The 19428-nt window shown below is 44.4% G+C and overlaps 1 protein-coding gene across 1 annotated transcript in view; it reads left to right on the forward strand.

Moving 5' to 3' along the window:
• The first annotated feature begins 9556 nt into the window (after nt 1-9556).
• LOC117522483 (zinc finger protein GLIS1) overlaps nt 9557-19428 on the forward strand; it is an 81777-nt gene continuing 71905 nt past the window's right edge. The window contains exon 1 of the mRNA XM_034183905.1: nt 9557-10594. Coding sequence (XP_034039796.1) covers nt 9710-10594 — 885 coding nt within the window. The 5' untranslated portion in view covers nt 9557-9709. The remainder of the gene's footprint in view (nt 10595-19428) is intronic.

Consider the following 19428-nt stretch of genomic DNA (forward strand, 5'->3'; position numbering starts at 1 on the left):
AATATAACTTTTCTTCATCCAATATTTCTCTATGTTGGACGACTTGCCATCCATCAATTGTTATGTTGTCCACCTTCCTCCCAAATTAAGCAAACAACAAAGAGTCAAGTAAATTAGATCAATTTATTTTGTTGTGAACAGCATATGGATGCTTCTAAAATGTCAGTAGCGTGCTGCTTGTCTACTTTCTTAGTGTTTTTGGCATCCTTGGAGTTCAATATTTCCATCAGTTCCTCCTCTGTGAACTTAGCAAACCTCGCTGGCAGACGATTTTCTGCTGTTGTTGACATGTTTGTTGCGATTTTTTTCAACCAGCGTCTGTCAGCAAGTTCCTGACCCCCGCTATGTCATTAGTGATGTCATCTCATGAATAATTGTATGTTGCGCTCTGATTGGCTAGCTGTTGGCAGTAAGCTCTAACGCCATTGGTCAGTGGGAACCAATCCAATATAACTTTTGGTGCTAGCCTTTTTGGATCCCTTTGGATCCAACATAACTTATATATATATATATATATATATATATATATATATATATATATATATATATATATATATATACACGAGGTCTATTAGAAAACTAACCAGCAGTTTTATTAAAAAAAAAAACTATATGGATTTGAATCACGTGCGATTACACCAGACATGCTTGAACCCTCGTGCGCATGCGTGAGTTTTTTCACGCGTGTCAGTGACATCATTCGCCTGTGGGCAGGCTTTGAGTGAACACTGGTCTAGCTCTCTCGGCTGAAATCCTTTGTCTGAGACGTTGCTGGAGACGGCGCGCGTTGCTTTATCAAAATTTTTTCAGGACCTGTGAGGGATATCCGAGTGGACAGTATTCGAGAAATTCAGCTGGTTCTCGGTGAAAAGTTTAACGGCTGATGAGAGATTGTGGAGTTTCTTTCGCTTTAAGGACAGCTCACAAAGCGGATCGGCGCGGCACAAAATTCGCCGAGTCGGTTCCATGACGACGCCGCAAATCCGTCTGCGCCACAACAGGAAAAACACCTCCGTGTTGAAAACCATTTGTAATTTTCAGGCGGCTTTTGATGGTTTTCCACAAGTGAGTATCTGAGAAATTGTTTAACAGCTGGGCATGTTCCAACTTGTCCGTTAATGTTGCCAATGGAGGTGTTTTTCCTGTCGCGACCCCCCGCGGTCAGGTCCGGCCCGACATGCGAATCTGCCCGCACGTTCTTTCATTACAAAATCTACTTTAACAGTGGAATGTCCGCATAAACTCCTCATGACGACCTCTTCTGAAACTTCTCTGTTCTCTGACGACGACCTGGGTGAACAGAGCCTGAAATGTGGAAGTTTTCAGCTTGAAACAGTGAGACGATGCCGCCTCGGAGCGCAGATCGCCGTCAGGTGCCGTGGGCCTTCCTTAAAGCGACATTAACAGACCAAAATCTCTCATCAGCCGTTAAAATTTTTACCAAAAACCAGCTGAATTTATCGAATGGTGTCCACTCAGTTGTGCCTTACAGTTTTTGAAAAAATTTTTATCAAACAAAGCAACAGTCTCTGAGCCATTCCTAAACAATGAAAAAAAAACGACGAGAGGGTGGACCACTCCTCACTCAAAGACTGCCCACAGGCGAATGATGTAACCGACAGGCGTGAAAAAACTCTCGCATGCCCACGAGGGTTCAAGCATGTCTGATGTAATCACACGTGATTCAAATCCATATGGTTTTTGAAAAAAATAATAAGGTCGGATACTTTTCTAACAGACCTCGTACACTCAACAAAAATATAAATGCAACACTTTTGGTTTTGCTCCCATTTTGTATGAGATGAACTCAAAGATCTAAAACTTTTGCCACATACACAATATCACCATTTCCCTCAAATATTGTTCACAAACCAGTCTAAATCTGTGATAGTGAGCACTTCTCCTTTGCTGAGATAATCCATCCCACCTCACAGGTGTGCCATATCAAGATGCTGATTAGACACCATGATTAGTGCACAGGTGTGCCTTAGACTGCCCACAATAAAAGGCCACTCTGAAAGGTGCAGTTTTATCACACAGCACAATGCCACAGATGTCGCAAGATTTGAGGGAGCGTGCAATTGGCATGCTGACAGCAGGAATGTCAACCAGAGCTGTTGCTCGTGTATTGAATGTTCATTTCTCTACCATAAGCCGTCTCCAAAGGCGTTTCAGAGAATTTGGCAGTACATCCAACCAGCCACACAACCGTAGACCACGTGTAACCACACCAGCCCAGGACCTCCACATCTGTTGTGAAAGTGACGTGACACGGACCCACAACAGGGGGCGTTAATGAACGGACAATGGATAAGCCAAAAGTAACAATTTAATGTTGTGAATCGCACAACGACGTACAGACAATAACAATATGGTGGACTGTCAATCATACACCAGGTGACGTGTGGGCAGGCTCGACGATAGAAGACGCCTGGCGAGAGAAGAGCTGGATCCCCACACAGCTTCCACCACCAATGGAGCTGAAGAACACTGGAGCCGCCAAGCCCTGCGCCCCAGGTGGCCACTGTCTTCAGCAGTCAGACCCGGTACTGCTGGCAGAGAACAGAGACAGTCCTGATGAGTGTGAGGTCGCACACTCAGTAATCCCACAGTCAGTGTTTAGTAAAGGAGGGAGAACCTCCACCTCCAATCACACACTCGTGCAGCTCCTGGTTAACCACTTATCTGGTTTGGAGTGTGAGGCGAAGCCGTCGCTGTCACACCAAACGCCAGTTCCTCAGACAAGGCAACACTCCAGGAAAACGGCTGCAACAGAAGTTCAGGTTATACACACAAAGTGTCAGTCAGCAGAGAAATTACCTGAATGGTAGCTGATTTCTCGGCGGGGAGGTGGAGTTGCAGTCCGGCCTTTATGGTGGTGGTGATAAGTAGTGGATGAGTGACAGCTGGTACGGATGATGAGTGACAGCTGTCACTCCTGGTTGCTCCGACGCCCTCTCGTGCTTGAAGCCCGCACTTCAAGCAGGGCGCCATCTTGTGGTGGTGGGCCAGCAGTACCTCCTCTTCAGCGGCCCACACAACAACATCCAGCATGTTCACCTCCAAGATCGTCTGAGACCAGCCACTCGGACAGCTGCTGAAGCAATCGGTTTGCATAACCAAAGAAGTTCTGCACAAACTGTCAGAAACCGTCTCAGGGAAGCTCATCTGCATGCTCGTCGTCCTCATCAGGGTCTCGACCTGACTCCAGTTCGTTGTCGTAACCGACTTGAGTGAGCAAATGCTCACATTCGCTGGCGTTTGGCATGTTGGAGAGATGTTCTCTTCATGGATGAATCCCGGTTCACACTGTTCAGGGCAGATGGCAGACAGCGTGTGTGGCGTCGTGTGGGTGAGCGGTTTTCTGATGTCAATGTTGTGGATCGAGTGGCCCATGGTGGCGGTGGGGTTATGGTATGGGCAGGCGTCTGTTATGGACAAAGAACACAGGTGCATTTTATTGATGGCATTTTGAATGCACAGAGATACCGTGACGAGATCCTGAGGCCCATTGTTGTGCCATACATCCAAGAACATCACCTCATGTTGCAGCAGGATAATGCACAGCCCCATGTTGCAAGGATCTGTACACAATTCTTGGAAGCTGAAAATGTCCCAGTTCTAGCATGGCCGGCATACTCAACCGGACATGTCACCCATTGAGCATGTTTGGGATGCTCTGGACCGGCGTATATGACAGCGTGTACCAGTTCCTGCCAATATCCAGCAACTTCGCACAGCCATTGAAGAGGAGTGGACCAACATTCCACAGGCCACAATTGACAACCTGATCAACTCTATGCGAAGGAGATGTGTTGCACTGCATGAGGCAAATGGTGGTCACACCGGATACTGACTGGTATCCCCCCCCCCAATAAAACAAAACTGCACCTTTCAGAGTGGCCTTTTATTGTGGGCAGTCTAAGGCACACCTGTGCACTAATCATGGTGTCTAATCAGCATCTTGATATGGCACACCTGTGAGGTGGGATGGATTATCTCAGCAAAGGAGAAGTGCTCACTATCACAGATTTAGACTGGTTTGTGAACAATATTTGAGGGAAATGGTGATATTGTGTATGTGGAAAAAGTTTTAGATCTTTGAGTTCATCTCATACAAAATGGGAGCAAAACCAAAAGTGTTGCGTTTATATTTTTGTTGAGTATATATATATATATATATATATATATATATATATATATATATGAAATCTGGAGATGTCCACTGTCAGACAGATCTTCAAATCACACCTCTGGCAGAGCTTTTCTGGCATCCCTGTGGAGGTTGGGGCATTGAACCACAATGGACAATGTTCAAAGCTTCCATTGTTGAAGCCACAGCGGGGAGCTGTGGTCTGAAGGTCTTAGGTGCCTCATGAGGTGGCAACCCTCGAACAGCGTGGTGGCACTGGTGGTCAGGGGATGCGTCCAACTGAAGGAGTCCTTCTGGGATATGTTATCTCGGAGGATTCCGGAGGCAGTTGCAAGGTACCAACAGGCCCGAAGGGCAGCAGCCTCTGCTGTGGGGAAGGCAAAGCAGCGTGTGTGGGAGGAGTTCAGAGTAACCATGGAGAAGGACTTTTGGTTGGCACCAAGATGCTTCGGGTGGACCGTGAGGCACCTCAGGAGAGAAAAATGGGGAGCCATTCAAGGTGTCTATAGTAAGGTTGGGACTCTGTTGACCTCAACTGAGAAGGTAAGCGGGCACTAGAAGAAACACTTTGAGGAACTCCTGCATCAGACTGGAGCACCTTCTATAGTAGGGGCAGAGCTGGAAGATGATGGGGAATCATCATCAATTTCCCTGGTGGAAGTCACTGAGGCAGTCAAACAACTCTGCAGTGGCAAGGCCCTGGGGGTTGATAAGATCCGTCCAGAAATGGTGAAGGCTCTGGGTGTGGAGGGACTGTCTTGGACAAGATGTCTCTTCAACACTGCATTGACATCTGGGACAGTGCCTAAAGAGTGGCAAACTGGGGTGGTGGTCCCCATATTTCAAAAAGGGGACCAGAGAGTGTGTGCCAATTACAGGGGTATCACACTACTCAGCCTCCCTGGTAAAGTCTACTCCAGGGTGCTGGAAAGGAGGGTTCAGCCATTAGTTGAACCTCTGATTGAAGAGGAACAATGTGGATTCTGTCTTGGCCGTGGAAAAACTGACCGTCTCTTCACTCACACAAGGATCCTGGAGGGAGCCTGGGAGTATGCCCATCCAGACTGCATGTGTTTTGTGGACTTGGAGAAGGTGTATGATCGGGTACCCCGGGAGATACTGTAGGAGGTGCTGTGAGAGTATGGAGTCAGTGGGTCCCTTCTCAGAGCCATCTAATCTCTGTACTCACAAAGCGAGAGCTGTGTTCGGGTTCACGGCAGTAAGTTGGACTCGTGTCCAGTAGGGGTTGGCCTCTGCCAGGGTTGTGCCTTGTCACCTATCCTGTTTGTGATATTCATGGACAAAATTTTGAGACATAGTCAGGGGGAGGAGGGTCTTAAGTTTGGTGGGCTCAGGGTCCTGCTCCAAGTGAAAGAGTTCAAGTACTTCGGGGTCTTGTTAACGAGTGAGGGGACAATGGAGCGTGAGATTGGCCAGAGAATCGGTGCAGCAGGGGCAGTGTTGCATTTGCTCTACCGTACTGTTGTGATGAAAAGGGAGCTGAGCCAAAAGGTGAAGCTCTCGATCTACTGGTCAATCTTCCTTCCTACTCTCAGCTATGGTTATGAGGGTTGGGTCTTGACCGAAAGAACTCGATCACTGGTACAAGCAGCCAAAATGGGCTTCCTTAGGAGGGTGGCTGGTGTCTCCCTTAGAGATAGGGTGAGAAGTTCGGTCATCTGTGGGGAGCTCGGAGTAGAGCCGCTGCTCCTTCGTGTTGAAAGGAGCCAGCTGAGGTGATTCAGGCATCTGGTACGGATGCCCCCTGGGCACTTCCCTGGGAGAAGACTCAGGAGAAGACCCAGGACTATTTGTGCAGCAATGAGATTTTAGTTGTTCTGGAAATTCCTTGGCTTTCTTGACCTGGTTGGTAGTAACTAGGAGCTGTGTGGAAAATTTTAATTCCATAATTTCTCAGTTAATGTACATACTGTATGTACCACAATCTGACCAAGTTACTCGCTAAGTATACATTGTAAGCTACTTCAGAATGCATGCATAGGACATAACCAGGAGCCAGATCTGGAGCTTATCCCATAGGTCATTATGAGTGAGGAAGGGTTCACCATGGACAGACCTTCAGTCTATTGTGGGGCCACAAAAAGACTAACTTATTCACACTCGGATGCACATGTGGTCAATTTAAAGATTCCAGTTCACCTAATCTGCATGTCTTTGGAAGTGGGAGGAAGCCAGAGCACACAGATGGAACCCACCCAAACAGGGAGAACATACAACTTCTAAACAGAAAGTACCAGGTTGGAACCTGGGACCTTCTACACTGAGGCAATGATCATAGGTTGAGGTAATAGAATTAATAATTAGTTTTGACTGTGTTGAATGCCTAATCTCCAAAGTAAAGGTCAACTGAGGGCAATGTCCACTGGATTCTTTGACATATTTCATCCCATGCTGTGATGACTTAGCATAACAGATGGTACAACGTATCCAGTAAACTAAGTGGCCTCTTTAAAATGGACTGAATTTATATAGCACTGTTACATCTGCATAAGAAGCTCAAAGTGCTTTATAATTATGCCCCACATTCACCCATTCACACAAACACACCGATGTCAGAATGCTGCCATGCAAGGTGCAACACACCAGGAGCAACTAGAGGATTAAGGACTTTTCCCAAGGGCCCTTAGTGATTTTCCAGTCAGGCTGGGATTTGAACCAAAGATCCTCTGATCTGAAGCCCAATGCTTTAACCACTAGACCATCACCTTCCCACCTCTGTGTGCGTGTGTATGACTTTGATCATGGAGAAACTGGGGAGAGCTGACATCATTTACTAGTTGGTATGCTTATAAATTTTGGGTCAAGGATGAATGGTTACAGTGAATGGTTAATGGTTAATGCTCCTCCACGTCGAAAAGAGTCAGTTGAGGTGGCTCGGGCATCTTTTCCGGATGCCCCCTGGATGCCTCGCTGGAGAGGTGTTCCGGGCACGTCCCATTGGGAGGAGGCCCCGGGGAAGACCCAGGACACGCTGGAGAGACTACATCTCTCGGCTGGCTTGGGAACGCCTTGGGGTTCCCCCGGAGGAGCTGGGGGAGGTGTGTGTGGATTGGGAGGTCTGGGCGGCTTTGCTTGAGCTGCTGCCCCCGCAACCTGACTCCGGATAAAGCGGAAGAAAATGGATGGATGGATGGATGGATGGATGGATGGATGGATGGATGGATGGATGGATGGATGGTGCAAAAATGGAAAGTTGGTAGAACTAATATTTTTGGAGAAATTAGGGATATTATGTAGCAACCGTGAACAATGGATGCTGATAATTAAATTCTGGACTCACACGCCATTCCACCAGGGGGCGCTAAATCATTTATGTATGTGTGTGTGTGTGTGTGTGTGTGTGTGTGTGTGTGTGTGTGTGTGTGTGTGTGTGTGTGTGTGTGTGTGTGTGTGTGTGTAAAATGTCCATCATGGAAAAATGGGAGAAAGCTGACATTTGCTGTTTGGTATGTTTATGTATTTTGGGTCAAGGATGAACGTTGCAAAAATGAAAAGTTGATAGGACTGATACTTTTGGAGAAATTAGGAATATTACATAACAACAGTGAACACTGGACATTGATGTCACTATTAATCAGTCCCTGGGAACCAGACAAGCTCTGAACAAAGGAAATATCTCAAACATAAATAACAAGTACAATTACTCACAAAACTTTCTCATTTTAATTTCCTGCACTTTCAGTGAAAATTATTATAGAAACTGTACATAATTTATTACCACCCTTCAAAAATGTCAGCTACCTATTTTATAAAAGTAGACCTGCATTGAAATAAATGCAGTCAGACCTTTGGAGCAAAAATGACTTATATTTACACATACGATCCTTCTGAGTGTAGTAAAGTAAATGCAAGCCCAGATCTGTCAATCAACTGAGAAATCTTTGTTTAAAAAATGACAAATTTACAGCTAAAATTTGGCCCTCCGCAAAACTGTCATCACATCCGGGATGTTGCCAAGAGGTCAACGAGAAGACCCTGTCCCAGTCCAGACCCCTAATATGTTACTGTATTAAACATGTTTAAAAAAAAACAAAAACAGTAGAACGTACAATCATTCAAAACATTACCAGTTTCTTAAATTTTGTGGGTCAAGACTGCTAAGATCCATGTTTTGGCCTGCCGGTTCACCCCACACTTCGGCACCTGGATCAGCGGCTTCCCCCCCTCGCTTCTCGGGTTCGTGCCGCATAGGGTCTTAGCTGTGTGCCCGCCAGCCTCGCTGTTCTCCACCTTGATCTCCGCCGTCATTTTCCTCATCAAATTCTCCGATATCACCATCATCTTGGTCACTATTTGAGCTATCATCAGGATCCTCTACGTCGACTTCCATGTTGAGATCGATCTCATTGTCCGACAATTCGGTGGTCATTTTCAAATGTTTGAATTGAGAAATAGCTACTATTGCATTCACTCAATGCGCGGGATCGGACTGAAGGCGCTAGCGCTCTGTCTTCTCTCTTACGTCACGGCAATGTCCCGGATGTACAAACAGTTTTCGCGGCGGGCCAAGTTTTAGCTGCAAATTTGTCATTTTTAAACGAAGATTTCTCTGCTGAATTACAAATTTGGGCTTAGAGATTTACTTTACTGCATTCATAAGGGTCTTGTAAATACATATCAGCTATTTCTTTCTGAAATCTGACCACATTTATTTCAAAGCAGGTCTACTTAAACACGACCCAATCTTGAGACCATGGATCCCCACGGGCAACAAGCTAGTTAAAACCTGTTACGTCAACCAAAAATTTGCTTCACATTTTACTAAAACTGAAGCAATTTTAACTTGACATCAGTGCAAACTGAAACTGAGGAAATGGCAAAAATCGTTTAGCTTTTTTTTTGTCTTTTTTTTTGCCCAAAACTCCACAACATTCATTCATAGTTAGTCCAAACTATACCTTTTTGGAATCTTTATGATCAGACAGGTAATATGGTAGAGTTTTCAATATGACTGGAGCATTTTCTTTTTAATGCCAACCCCTGTGTAATTCTTCATCGACTCATGTGGCTACAACTACCTACATGGGGTAGCCACTGTACATTTTGTGTTGCCCACAGTACACTGAGGCTGGATTGTAAGTTTTGTCTCTTTAAGTGGTACTGAAAACCTGCTTGGCCCATGGACTGATCTGACCAAGTCCGTCAACTCCATTGGCATCTTTGCCAACACAGCACTTTGAAAAAAAGGTCAAGCACCTTCAGTAGGGATTCAGCTCAGTTCTTCTGGAACTTTTTGGGTTCCGGCAGCATGTTGTTTTGCTTTTTTGTTGTGAGGATGTGTGTTTGTTATCTGTTGCATTGACTCAGTTGGACTTGTCTTCTGTCTCCTCACAGTGCTCGGCGATGACTGACTGCGGCTGCCATCGAGTGACAGATGTTTCTACACAAATAAACCTCATTGATTCAAACTGTCTTCTGAGTGCAGAAAGATGGCAAGAGGTCTTCTATCGACAGGAGGTCACTCTTAGATAATCATCACTGAACAGTACCCGTGAAGGAAGGTCTTTTGGACAAAGCCGTGGACCAGGGGCCAGGATGTGGCCTCCTGACCTCGGCCCGGCAGACGTCCAGCTCACTCTTCCTGAATTTGGGAGCGTGTTTGAAGATGCTGAGGACCTCCAGGCACCACTTTTGTCTGGTGGATTTTGTCAACCAGTGTCATACGTCCATTCCACTGGTGTGGCCGTGTCCTGTCTGCCAGGGACATCCTTGTCCTTATCCTCTTTGGGACGCAACCTCACATCCCTCCTTGGATCCTCCTGTAGGACTGATGGATCTCATATGATCACAATGCACACAGATCCTAAAAACACCTCCCAGAGGTTAAGCTGTTACCCACAACCCTCACTTCCTTTTTCTTACATGCTAACCACCAGTGCTACATCTCTACCTTCATGCTCCATCTCCTCTCCTTCTTCCTCTCCTTCTTCCTCTTCACCTGGATTTTTAACATCTTCCATCCCTCTTTTTGATGGAGTTGCAGCTCAGACACCAGTCAACGAGTCTTCTCAGCACAAAGAACATCACACAGTCAAACAAGAGCCAGGCGATGAATTCTTGCCCTGTAGGAGGGAGCGCTTTCAAATGAGCAACCAGCAGAGGGAGCTGTTTGAATTGCACCAGGGAAATAAGGAAGAAAACAACACTCTACATTCCCCGGGGGTTAATCAACCCAACCGACCGGACTCCACAGGGGACCAACAGGGACAACTGTGTCACTGGATCGACTGCAGTGCCACGTACAGCAGCCAGGAGGAGCTGGTGAGACACATTGAGAAGGTGCATATCGACCAGCGCAAAGGGGAGGAGTTTGCCTGCTTTTGGGCTGGATGTATTCGGCGCTATAAGCCCTTCAATGCTCGCTACAAGCTGCTCATCCACATGAGGGTGCATTCGGGAGAAAAGCCAAATAAATGCATGGTGAGTTTCTCCGCTTTTGTTGCCGACAGATGCAATACATTCAGAGAAATTCGACTGTGGTCACTTTACGGTGGGAAGAGACTCAAACACACTTGTATTGTTGGGTTTATCTGTTCATATCAAAATGTACATACATGTGCAAGCAATACCAGCAGAAGAAGGTGACGGGTAGAAACAAACAATTATATTAACAGCTACCCCTAGTGGTGAGGAGGATGTATTACCAGCATTACATATTGTAGATATTGATATTTATACTTGCTTTGCCTATGATAGTCCAGGTTGGTAGCTAATTGGTCCCTGGATTCGGCGGTGTCATAGTTTGAGAATAATTTAATTAAAGCATTAAATTTCTATCCTTACTTAGATGATGGTCTTTACTTTTGCATGATGGGAACGCCCCCTGGCGGCCAATGCCTGCAACAGGGGGCGTTCCTGTCATGCAAAAGTAAAGACCATCATCTATGTAAGTCTATGAATTTGGTATTTCTATTACTTATAAAATATTCTCAACTGATGCGCATAATGAAAATATTTGGTAGTCAAGGTCACCCAAGGTCAAAGGTCTGGTCAATAGAAAGGCGACATAGGACTGCATATTAGTGTTTAAAAGTAGCCAATAGGGTGTATCTTTAACCAGTTCCTCAAACGAGCCAATCTAAATGTTCCCAAGACATAAAACGTGGGTCCAGATTTTTATCTCAAATTTTTCTCATTAATAAAGAAACATATTAATGAAATATAAAGAGGAATTAATAAATCAGTAAATTAAAATATAAATAACAGTTTCATTTAACATTAAGTAAATGTCAACGTAGAGAAGAATTAAATAATAATAAATAAATCATTTTAAAGGACATCCTGTCAACAGATAAAGCAGTTTAATGTCAAGTATTTAATATGAGATTTTTTTTCCGACTGGAGGTTTTCTGTTCTAACAAGTCATTTATATTGTGCAGGAATCACACTGGACACACATGTGACCGTGTTTGGTCTCCCACCCTTATCCTGACCAAACACTTCGAGGTTTAACCGGGTTTGAAGGCATTAACCTGTTTACAGCACATCATGATTTCTCTCAGACACTCTGTAAGACAGAGGGATGATCAGAGCCTTTTCCTTCCTTACGACAGCTTTCCTTTACTCATGCACACCACATGGAAGAAATTCAGCACGGCAGATGAATGGATGAGTGTGTCTGCACAGACCTGCTGATCAGGCTGTGGTTAATCTGACAAATAAGACCATTTTTAGATTTAAAGCTGCACGAAATATGAAATGTACTTTCTAAGAAAGGAGTCAAACTATGCAATAACTAAATAAATAAATCAGCTTTTAATCTCCCTTTTGTGGTTACATGTTTTTGGAGTTTCATGTTAAACGTCCCTGCAACAGACTGGGGTCCTGTCCAGGGCGTACCCTGCCTCATAGGCTCCACCCCCACCCTTAATATAGAAACTGGATGGTTCAACGTTGAACATCCTGAATGTTGTGTGTGTATGTAGATAAACCTCCAGTAAATAAAAGCATGAACTATTTCTTTACCTTTTTTTCCTGGGAGCAGACAGCAGCAGCTCCTTTCCATTTAACAGGCAAAGGAACACGTTGTTCCTTTTTCAGCGTTGATCACTGCAGTGGGTATGGATGGTTTTATTGGGGGTGTGCCTAAATATTTTAATATATGTTTTCTGACAGCCTGGTACTCGAGCTTTCACCTGCCGCACACAGCACAGTGCACGTGTCACGTGTCTTTAATCAGCGTCCTTGTTTCACCTTCAGCGGCCGTGCCGATTAAATAGTGAATGCAGCTGAGCTCACCTACACGTCTGTGGGCATCCTGCTCTCAAAATGAGCTCTGCATTGCTACTGTGGAGAAATAGAAAGCGATTGTGTCATTAACCATCAAATATCGGGTTGAAAGTTGTGCTCAGTTTTTCTGCTGTTTATACACTCTTTAAGATGCGCCTTACACATGTAGGTTCAAAGTGTGTGTACAATCAGGGAGGCACATTCACACAACAAAAATTGAAAATGAAAGAAATGCAAAAACTAATAAAAAATACTAACCTTTTATTCAGTAGTTTTGCACTGGTTTTGCACCTGCCCCAGTTCACCTGAGGGGAGCACCGAGGTGCCGCTGGTCACAGAAGATGGGCAGAGATAGAAGAGGTGCTGCTGCTTCACCTCAGGGAGCTGCTGCTTCCGTATATTATCTGTTCCTGCGGTTTGGTCTGGCTAATCCCTTCCCTCTCCAGAAAACCTCTCATGTCTGCCTTCTACTGAGTCCGCTGTCTAAATTGCAGTGCACCATGTTCAAGTACACCCACCGCTTAAAGGTCATTACAGAAGACAATCTGAATGGCTTCATTTATATTACGCCGAAAACACACACAATTAAATGACAAAGTTAAACGTCTTAGTGGCCTGCACACAAATATCAGGACTTGACACTTAGGCTCGACTGGTTATCACTGACATGTTAATGATGCTGTTGCATGAGTGAACGCTGCTCCTAACTTGCCCAATGTGGCAAGCAGAGCATGTGAGTGGAGCGATGACAGTTTCTGCTCATTGCTCACTGAGCTGTGAACTGCCATTTCCATCTGCTCTCCCCATTACCGCTTCCCACTCTGCTCAGTTTGCACCCTGCTGCAGTCAAATTAAAAAGAAAACAAAATGTTTAATACAAGGTATGCTTTCAGTTGTATCATTAAAATGAGCCACTTGAGGTGAGGAGGGGAGGACGTGTATACACACACACACACACACACACAGGCATCCGCACACAACAGCCTAAAATAATTAGTCACAGAAGATACGTCATGTCATAAAAATCATTATCGAAGACAAATGATGTGGACAGACTGAGCAGCAATGCAACAGCTGAAGGTAGCTGAAATGCAGCCCGGTGTAAATACACAGTCCCGCGACTGCTACTAAAATAAAGTGAAAGTAGTCAGTTCTGCCTCTGTGTGGAGAATCTGCACAACAGTCTGCGTGCGCGCTCGTCAATATAAGTGTTTCCACCTGCCAATCGAAAAAGATTCTGCTGGTGAGAATAACCGTTCTGACACAGAAAACACAACGCATCTCCGACCTGATGCACTTGCTGGTAACAGGTTTGTCAGTAGCCTGTAAAAATCCATAAATTAAATTAAAGTTCCTGTTTTCACCAATGCTAAGAAGAGAGTATAATCATTTTTCAAATTAAAGTGACTTAATGCATTTCCAGCATCATAGGGGTTTAAAAAAAATTTCCTTCACATTCAGTAGAAATCTGAACCAGATTTATTTTATGACATAAAAAATATGTACCAGCACCTGTTTTGTCGTTAAGGGAAAAGCCAAGTTTGGAGATATTAGTGTACCAACTTTATTTTGCATGTCAAGACTTTAAACAGCGTGTTCTCTTTTAATAAAACACAGACCTTTGGAAGGATAAGGAAAAGTACTTGTTGAGTGCATACTAGAGGATGCACAACTTCATTTTTTGTTTGCAGCTGACAGTCGTGTGAAGGTCACCTATCATCTACCAACCTGGACTATCAGAGGCAAAGCAAATGTCTGTTGATTCTCTGACCGCGGGCATCACAGGGGTCCACTGCTAGAACCACAACACTAAGTACTGCTGGTACTATATTCTCCTCCCCACTACGGGTGGGTGTTAAGAGTAATTACTTATTTGTATCTGTACACTTTATGAAGTTTTTGTGGAAGGCAGTTTTTGGTTTGTCCCCGGTGAAGTTCTTGATGGTCTGTCTGTGTCCCCTTTCAGCTGAATTCTGCTCAAGGTGGGGTTTTTGTGTATGACTTGACCTTGTGATTATGACACACGGTGTGTGTCACACTGTAGGATCAGCAGCTAATCAACGGCAAAATTAAAGAAGCATCTTTGCAGAGCAGCACAGCTGATGGTTCGAGTCACGGACTAATAGGTCCAAGAGTTGGCGCTTAACTGAGACAGTTACAAACAAGCTTCAAGTTCTGCGTCCAAGTCTAGCTTATATAATCAAACAGCAGCAATGCAACACTTGTAATAATAAAAAAGATGAAATCAAATTTTATTTAAAAACAAAGCAGATTGGTTTTGGAGCTACTATTATCCTTTTATTACAGTAAAATTAAAGAAAATAAAAGTTTTTTTAATGAATTTGTTCAGTAAGCTTGTTTCCATTGCAAGTACAGCTCCTAGGCAGCAGGGGGTGCTGCAGACCCCTCAGCACCCCTACTTCCAGTGTCTCTGATTCTAAGGCAATCTAGAAATCTAAATACAGACTCTAGTTATTGTTATTAATACACAATTTTTAACACTGTAAATCCTCTAATTCTGCATCTAGCCGCATTCATCAATCAGTCTTTGTTCATGGAAAAACTTTATCACATTTTAGCACAAATTTGGTCTCAGCTGCTCAATTAAGGGTGCAGGGGTGTGGGGGGTGCAGCCCCCTCAACCCCCGCCTAGGTCCACCACTGACAAAGATTTGAGTTGCCAAAAATGTTGGACAAATCAGGATGGTCTTGGAGGCAGTAGAAGACAAAGATGCACGTGCACGTCAATGGATTCAGGTGCACGTTGACTGTCGGAGCCTGTTGGGTTTCTGCACTTGTCTTTTGGCCTGAAAACATCCTGCCACATAACGTCTGCTATGACTCACTCTCTGCTGCTGCTGCTGCAGGTTGAAGCCCGTCTGTCCCACACTGAGCTGACATTTGGATCCAAACCCCTCCACCTCAGCCGGGACAGTGAGCAAATCGCCTCCGCCGTGGGTCCCCCAGTGGATCCACCGTCTCCACACTGGGCCTCACAATAATTCATTGTAATTTTTTTTACACAAGATGATGTTAATTAATTGAGTTTATCATTAGAATGAGCTCATCTCCTGTCAGCTTGTAAATATGTTGCCGTGGCGAGTCGCCTGTCAACATCCTAATAATATTAAATCAACATGGGTGTAAAAGCAGTCATTAATCACACTTAAAATACGTCATCATGTGGAAGAAGTCATCTCATTTTCATAAAGCGCTCCGGCTCAGACATGCACGTTAAGTCATTCACGGTGCAGCAATGGAAAATGTAAATCCCACATGAATGCACTCAGTGTTTGTCCGTGAATTCAGCTTTATTTACCAGCTCTTAATGTCACGGCTCTGATCGGACAGGTGTTTTTCAGCCTGTAAACAAGTGTTCCCAAAGTGTTTTTAAATCCATCACCACCACGCAGCCATCATTAGGACGGGGCAATAATGATTTTCAAGTCAAGTTCTTGTACCTTGCTACGATAAAATATTCTCGTTGTGAGTTTTGTGGACACTCGGTCCTACACCGGGCCTCTGGAGCTTAGTACGAGTCTGTAGACTTGGAGTCCAGCCGAGCTTTTTAAAACTATAATCATCAAAATCAGCACTAGTTTAACTTCCCTTCCTCAGGCCAAAAGACAAGTGCAGAAACCCAACAGGATCCGACAATTAATGTGCACCCAAATCTATCAAAGAGCTGATAATAAAGAAAAAGTTGTGACGTATATACTCCAGTACTTGGATTTGACTTGGTTTTTCCTCTTCAAGCGGCATTTTTTAAACAGGTGAAACTTATACTCTGGAAATTATTGTATATATGGATGGTGTGGTGTCCCACAAGGATGTGTCCTCATGTCACTTCTTTTTATATTGCTTATCAATGACTTGCCAGATGTTATCAGACTGTGTGGACGTGATGTATGCAGACAATACAAAGATCTACAGAAGAATACACACCGAGTACTGCAGGACGATTTTTACGCCAGACAGAATTGATCAGATGACATTTTCCCTGATAAATTGCAAGACAGTCGCTTGTAGATATAGACAGAAGCCACACAAATCATATAAGATACAGACCAATGACACAGAGAAAGAACTACAGAGACTTGGCCAAAAGAATAACTTTTGGTGTGTTAACCAACACATATTTGAAGGTCGCATTCAAGAAAAGGAGGAGAAGGTGAACCAGATGGTGGCATTTGTAAGCCACTCTTTCCTGTACCAAAGCATAGAGACCTGCAGATGGCTCTTTAACTCTAAAGTTCATCTTCATCTGGAGTTTGCACAGAGTATGTGTATCCTGTGAAGCAGAAAAGCTGTCTCTTACAAAGTATCCCACACTGAACACCAAAAAATGGTTCTTCAAGTGAGAGACCTTAGTTATCCTGAACGTTTGAAGAGATTGAAACTTACCAACATGCTCGTAGCTGATAAGATGTTGAAGGATGGTTAAGGTGCAGATTTTCCAGTTGAACGAGCTGAGCTTGAAGGCCACCAGATGACATCAACTAGACAGTGATGATCCCAGTTCACATTCCAAACAGTCTGCAGTGAGCGCTCCCTATGGGACGTCTTATGAAAAGCGACTCCACATGTTCTGGACAGAAGAAGACAACAGGGAGTCCTCAAGACCTCGTTTCTCAGGCAGTTAGATCCCATTTTGAATAGTGACTGGAACAGAGATGGAGAGGCTGAGTAAAGCATCTAAAATGAAAGGTGTCCGAGGCTGATGGGTACCCTGCGAGCTCTGCACACCGCGATATAATCACAACTTGTGTATGATTTCATTTTGAAGTCATTCATACCAATCCATCATAAGTAGTGCTTTGGATCATCCATCTAGGCTTCTTGGTTGTTGACATGTATCAAAAAAAAATTGTGTTTTCCAGACCATGTTTTTCTTGACCTTGACCTTTTGACTAAATTGTTCCAAAACTGAACCACCTCTAACTATCTAAGTCATTTTCCCACCAACTTTGAAGGAAGTCTGTTGAGCTGTTTTTGAGTTATCTTGTCCACAGACGCACTCACACCACTGAAAATATTACCACGCTATCGCCACTGTGCCCACATGCAGGTTAACAATAAAAGGAATTTAATACATGTATGCATAAACAAGTAGGGGACCAAAAAAAAAAAAAAAAAAATCAAAAGACTGACACGCAAAAGGGCAGAACCCATGAGCAGGCAGTCACAACCCCCCAATCAAAACTATGACAAATCTGTTTCTGTTCTGGTGCAATATGTTGGGAAAGTGTCGGTACACGGACCCACAACAGGGGGCGCAAATGAACGGACAATGGATGAGGTCAAATAACAACACTTTACTGTTGTGAATGGGCACAACAAATACAACAGATTACAACAATAGACAAAAGCCAAATCACAAAAGGTGTCGTGTGGGCAGGCTCGAAGATAGGAGACGTCTGTCCAAAGCAGAACCGGAACCACACGATTTCCTCCGCCACCAGACCCCGGGAATACTGGAGCCGCCAAGTCCCGAACTCCCAGGTGGCCACTGCCTCCGCGTGTCGGACCTGGTACTGCTGGCGAGGAACAAAAGAACAATTAAATGTGGGTGCGTCTGCACCCAGTAATCTGCACGGCAGGAACACTACCTCCACCACTCGTTGGAAAAGGAGTCAGCTAAACAACTCACAAAAGTCACAAAAGATCACTGTTAACCAGTCAGCTGAGCACGTTACCTTCCAGGTAGAACGATATCTCGGCAAAGAGGTGGAGGCGTCGTCCTGCTGATATTCCCCTGCTGATCAGATGATGGGTAACAGCTGTTGCAGGTGATGCGTGACAGCTGTCACCCTGGCTGCTCCTGTGAGGCGGCAGCGCCCTCTCGTGCCTGAAGCCCGCACTTCAGGCAGGGCGCCCTCTGGTGGTGGGCCAGCAGTACCTCCTCTTCTGGCGGCCCACACAACACAATAATCACAAATGTTTGGTTTATTTATGTTTAACAGCCTTTCTTTAATACAGTAGCTTTATGGTAAACATGGACATGAAGTCTGCCAGAGTTCAAACCAGCGGGATCACGTTCACCAACGCAAAGCTGGAAAAGGTTTGAAACCTTTGTGGGATCATTCGATGAATCTTATAATCAGTGTGTTACTTCAGTTTCCCAGCAAACACGTCTTCATCGAACATACCGAAGTGCACAAATGTGGTTTAATGTGTGTTTTTATGTGCTTTACTTTGAGCTGTGGATTAATTCATCAGCATGATGCCGTGCACTTTATATTCACAGTCTCATTAAAATAAATGAGGTGACTGACATTTACTGACTCATTAGTGAGATCCAGTAAAACCCCGGAAAGAACAGCAGACACAAAACAGAAGAGCCCTTTTAATATTTTAGCTTTAAAAAAGCTGAAACACCCTCTCATCTGTATGTAGGTTCACTTATGCAGACAATAATAATAATAATAATACTGATGATGATAATAATAATTAATTGTAATCAATCAATCAATCAATCAATTTTTTTTATATAGCGCCAAATCACAACAAACAGTTGCCCCAAGGCACTTTATATTGTAAGGCAAGGCCATACAATAATTATGTAAAACCCCAACGGTCAAAACGACCCCCTGTGAGCAAGCACTTGGCTATAGTGGGAAGGAAAAACTCCCTTTTAACAGGAAGAAACCTCCAGCAGAACCAGGCTCAGGGAGGGGCAGTCTTCTGCTGGGACTGGTTGGGGCTGAGGGAGAGAACCAGGAAAAAGACATGCTGTGGAGGGGAGCAGAGATCAATCACTAATGATTAAATGCAGAGTGGTGCATACAGAGCAAAAAGAGAAAGAAACAGTGCATCATGGGAACCCCCCAGCAGTCTAAGTCTATAGCAGCATAACTAAGGGATGGTTCAGGGTCACCTGATCCAGCCCTAACTATAAGCTTTAGCAAAAAGGAAAGTTTTAAGCCTAATCTTAAAAGTAGAGAGGGTGTCTGTCTCCCTGATCTGAATTGGGAGCTGGTTCCACAGGAGATAGTAATAGTAACGATGATACTACTACTAATAAT

Source organism: Thalassophryne amazonica, chromosome 12 (assembly GCF_902500255.1).
Source record: "Thalassophryne amazonica chromosome 12, fThaAma1.1, whole genome shotgun sequence".
In the NCBI taxonomy this organism is placed as follows: Eukaryota; Metazoa; Chordata; class Actinopteri; order Batrachoidiformes; family Batrachoididae; genus Thalassophryne; species Thalassophryne amazonica.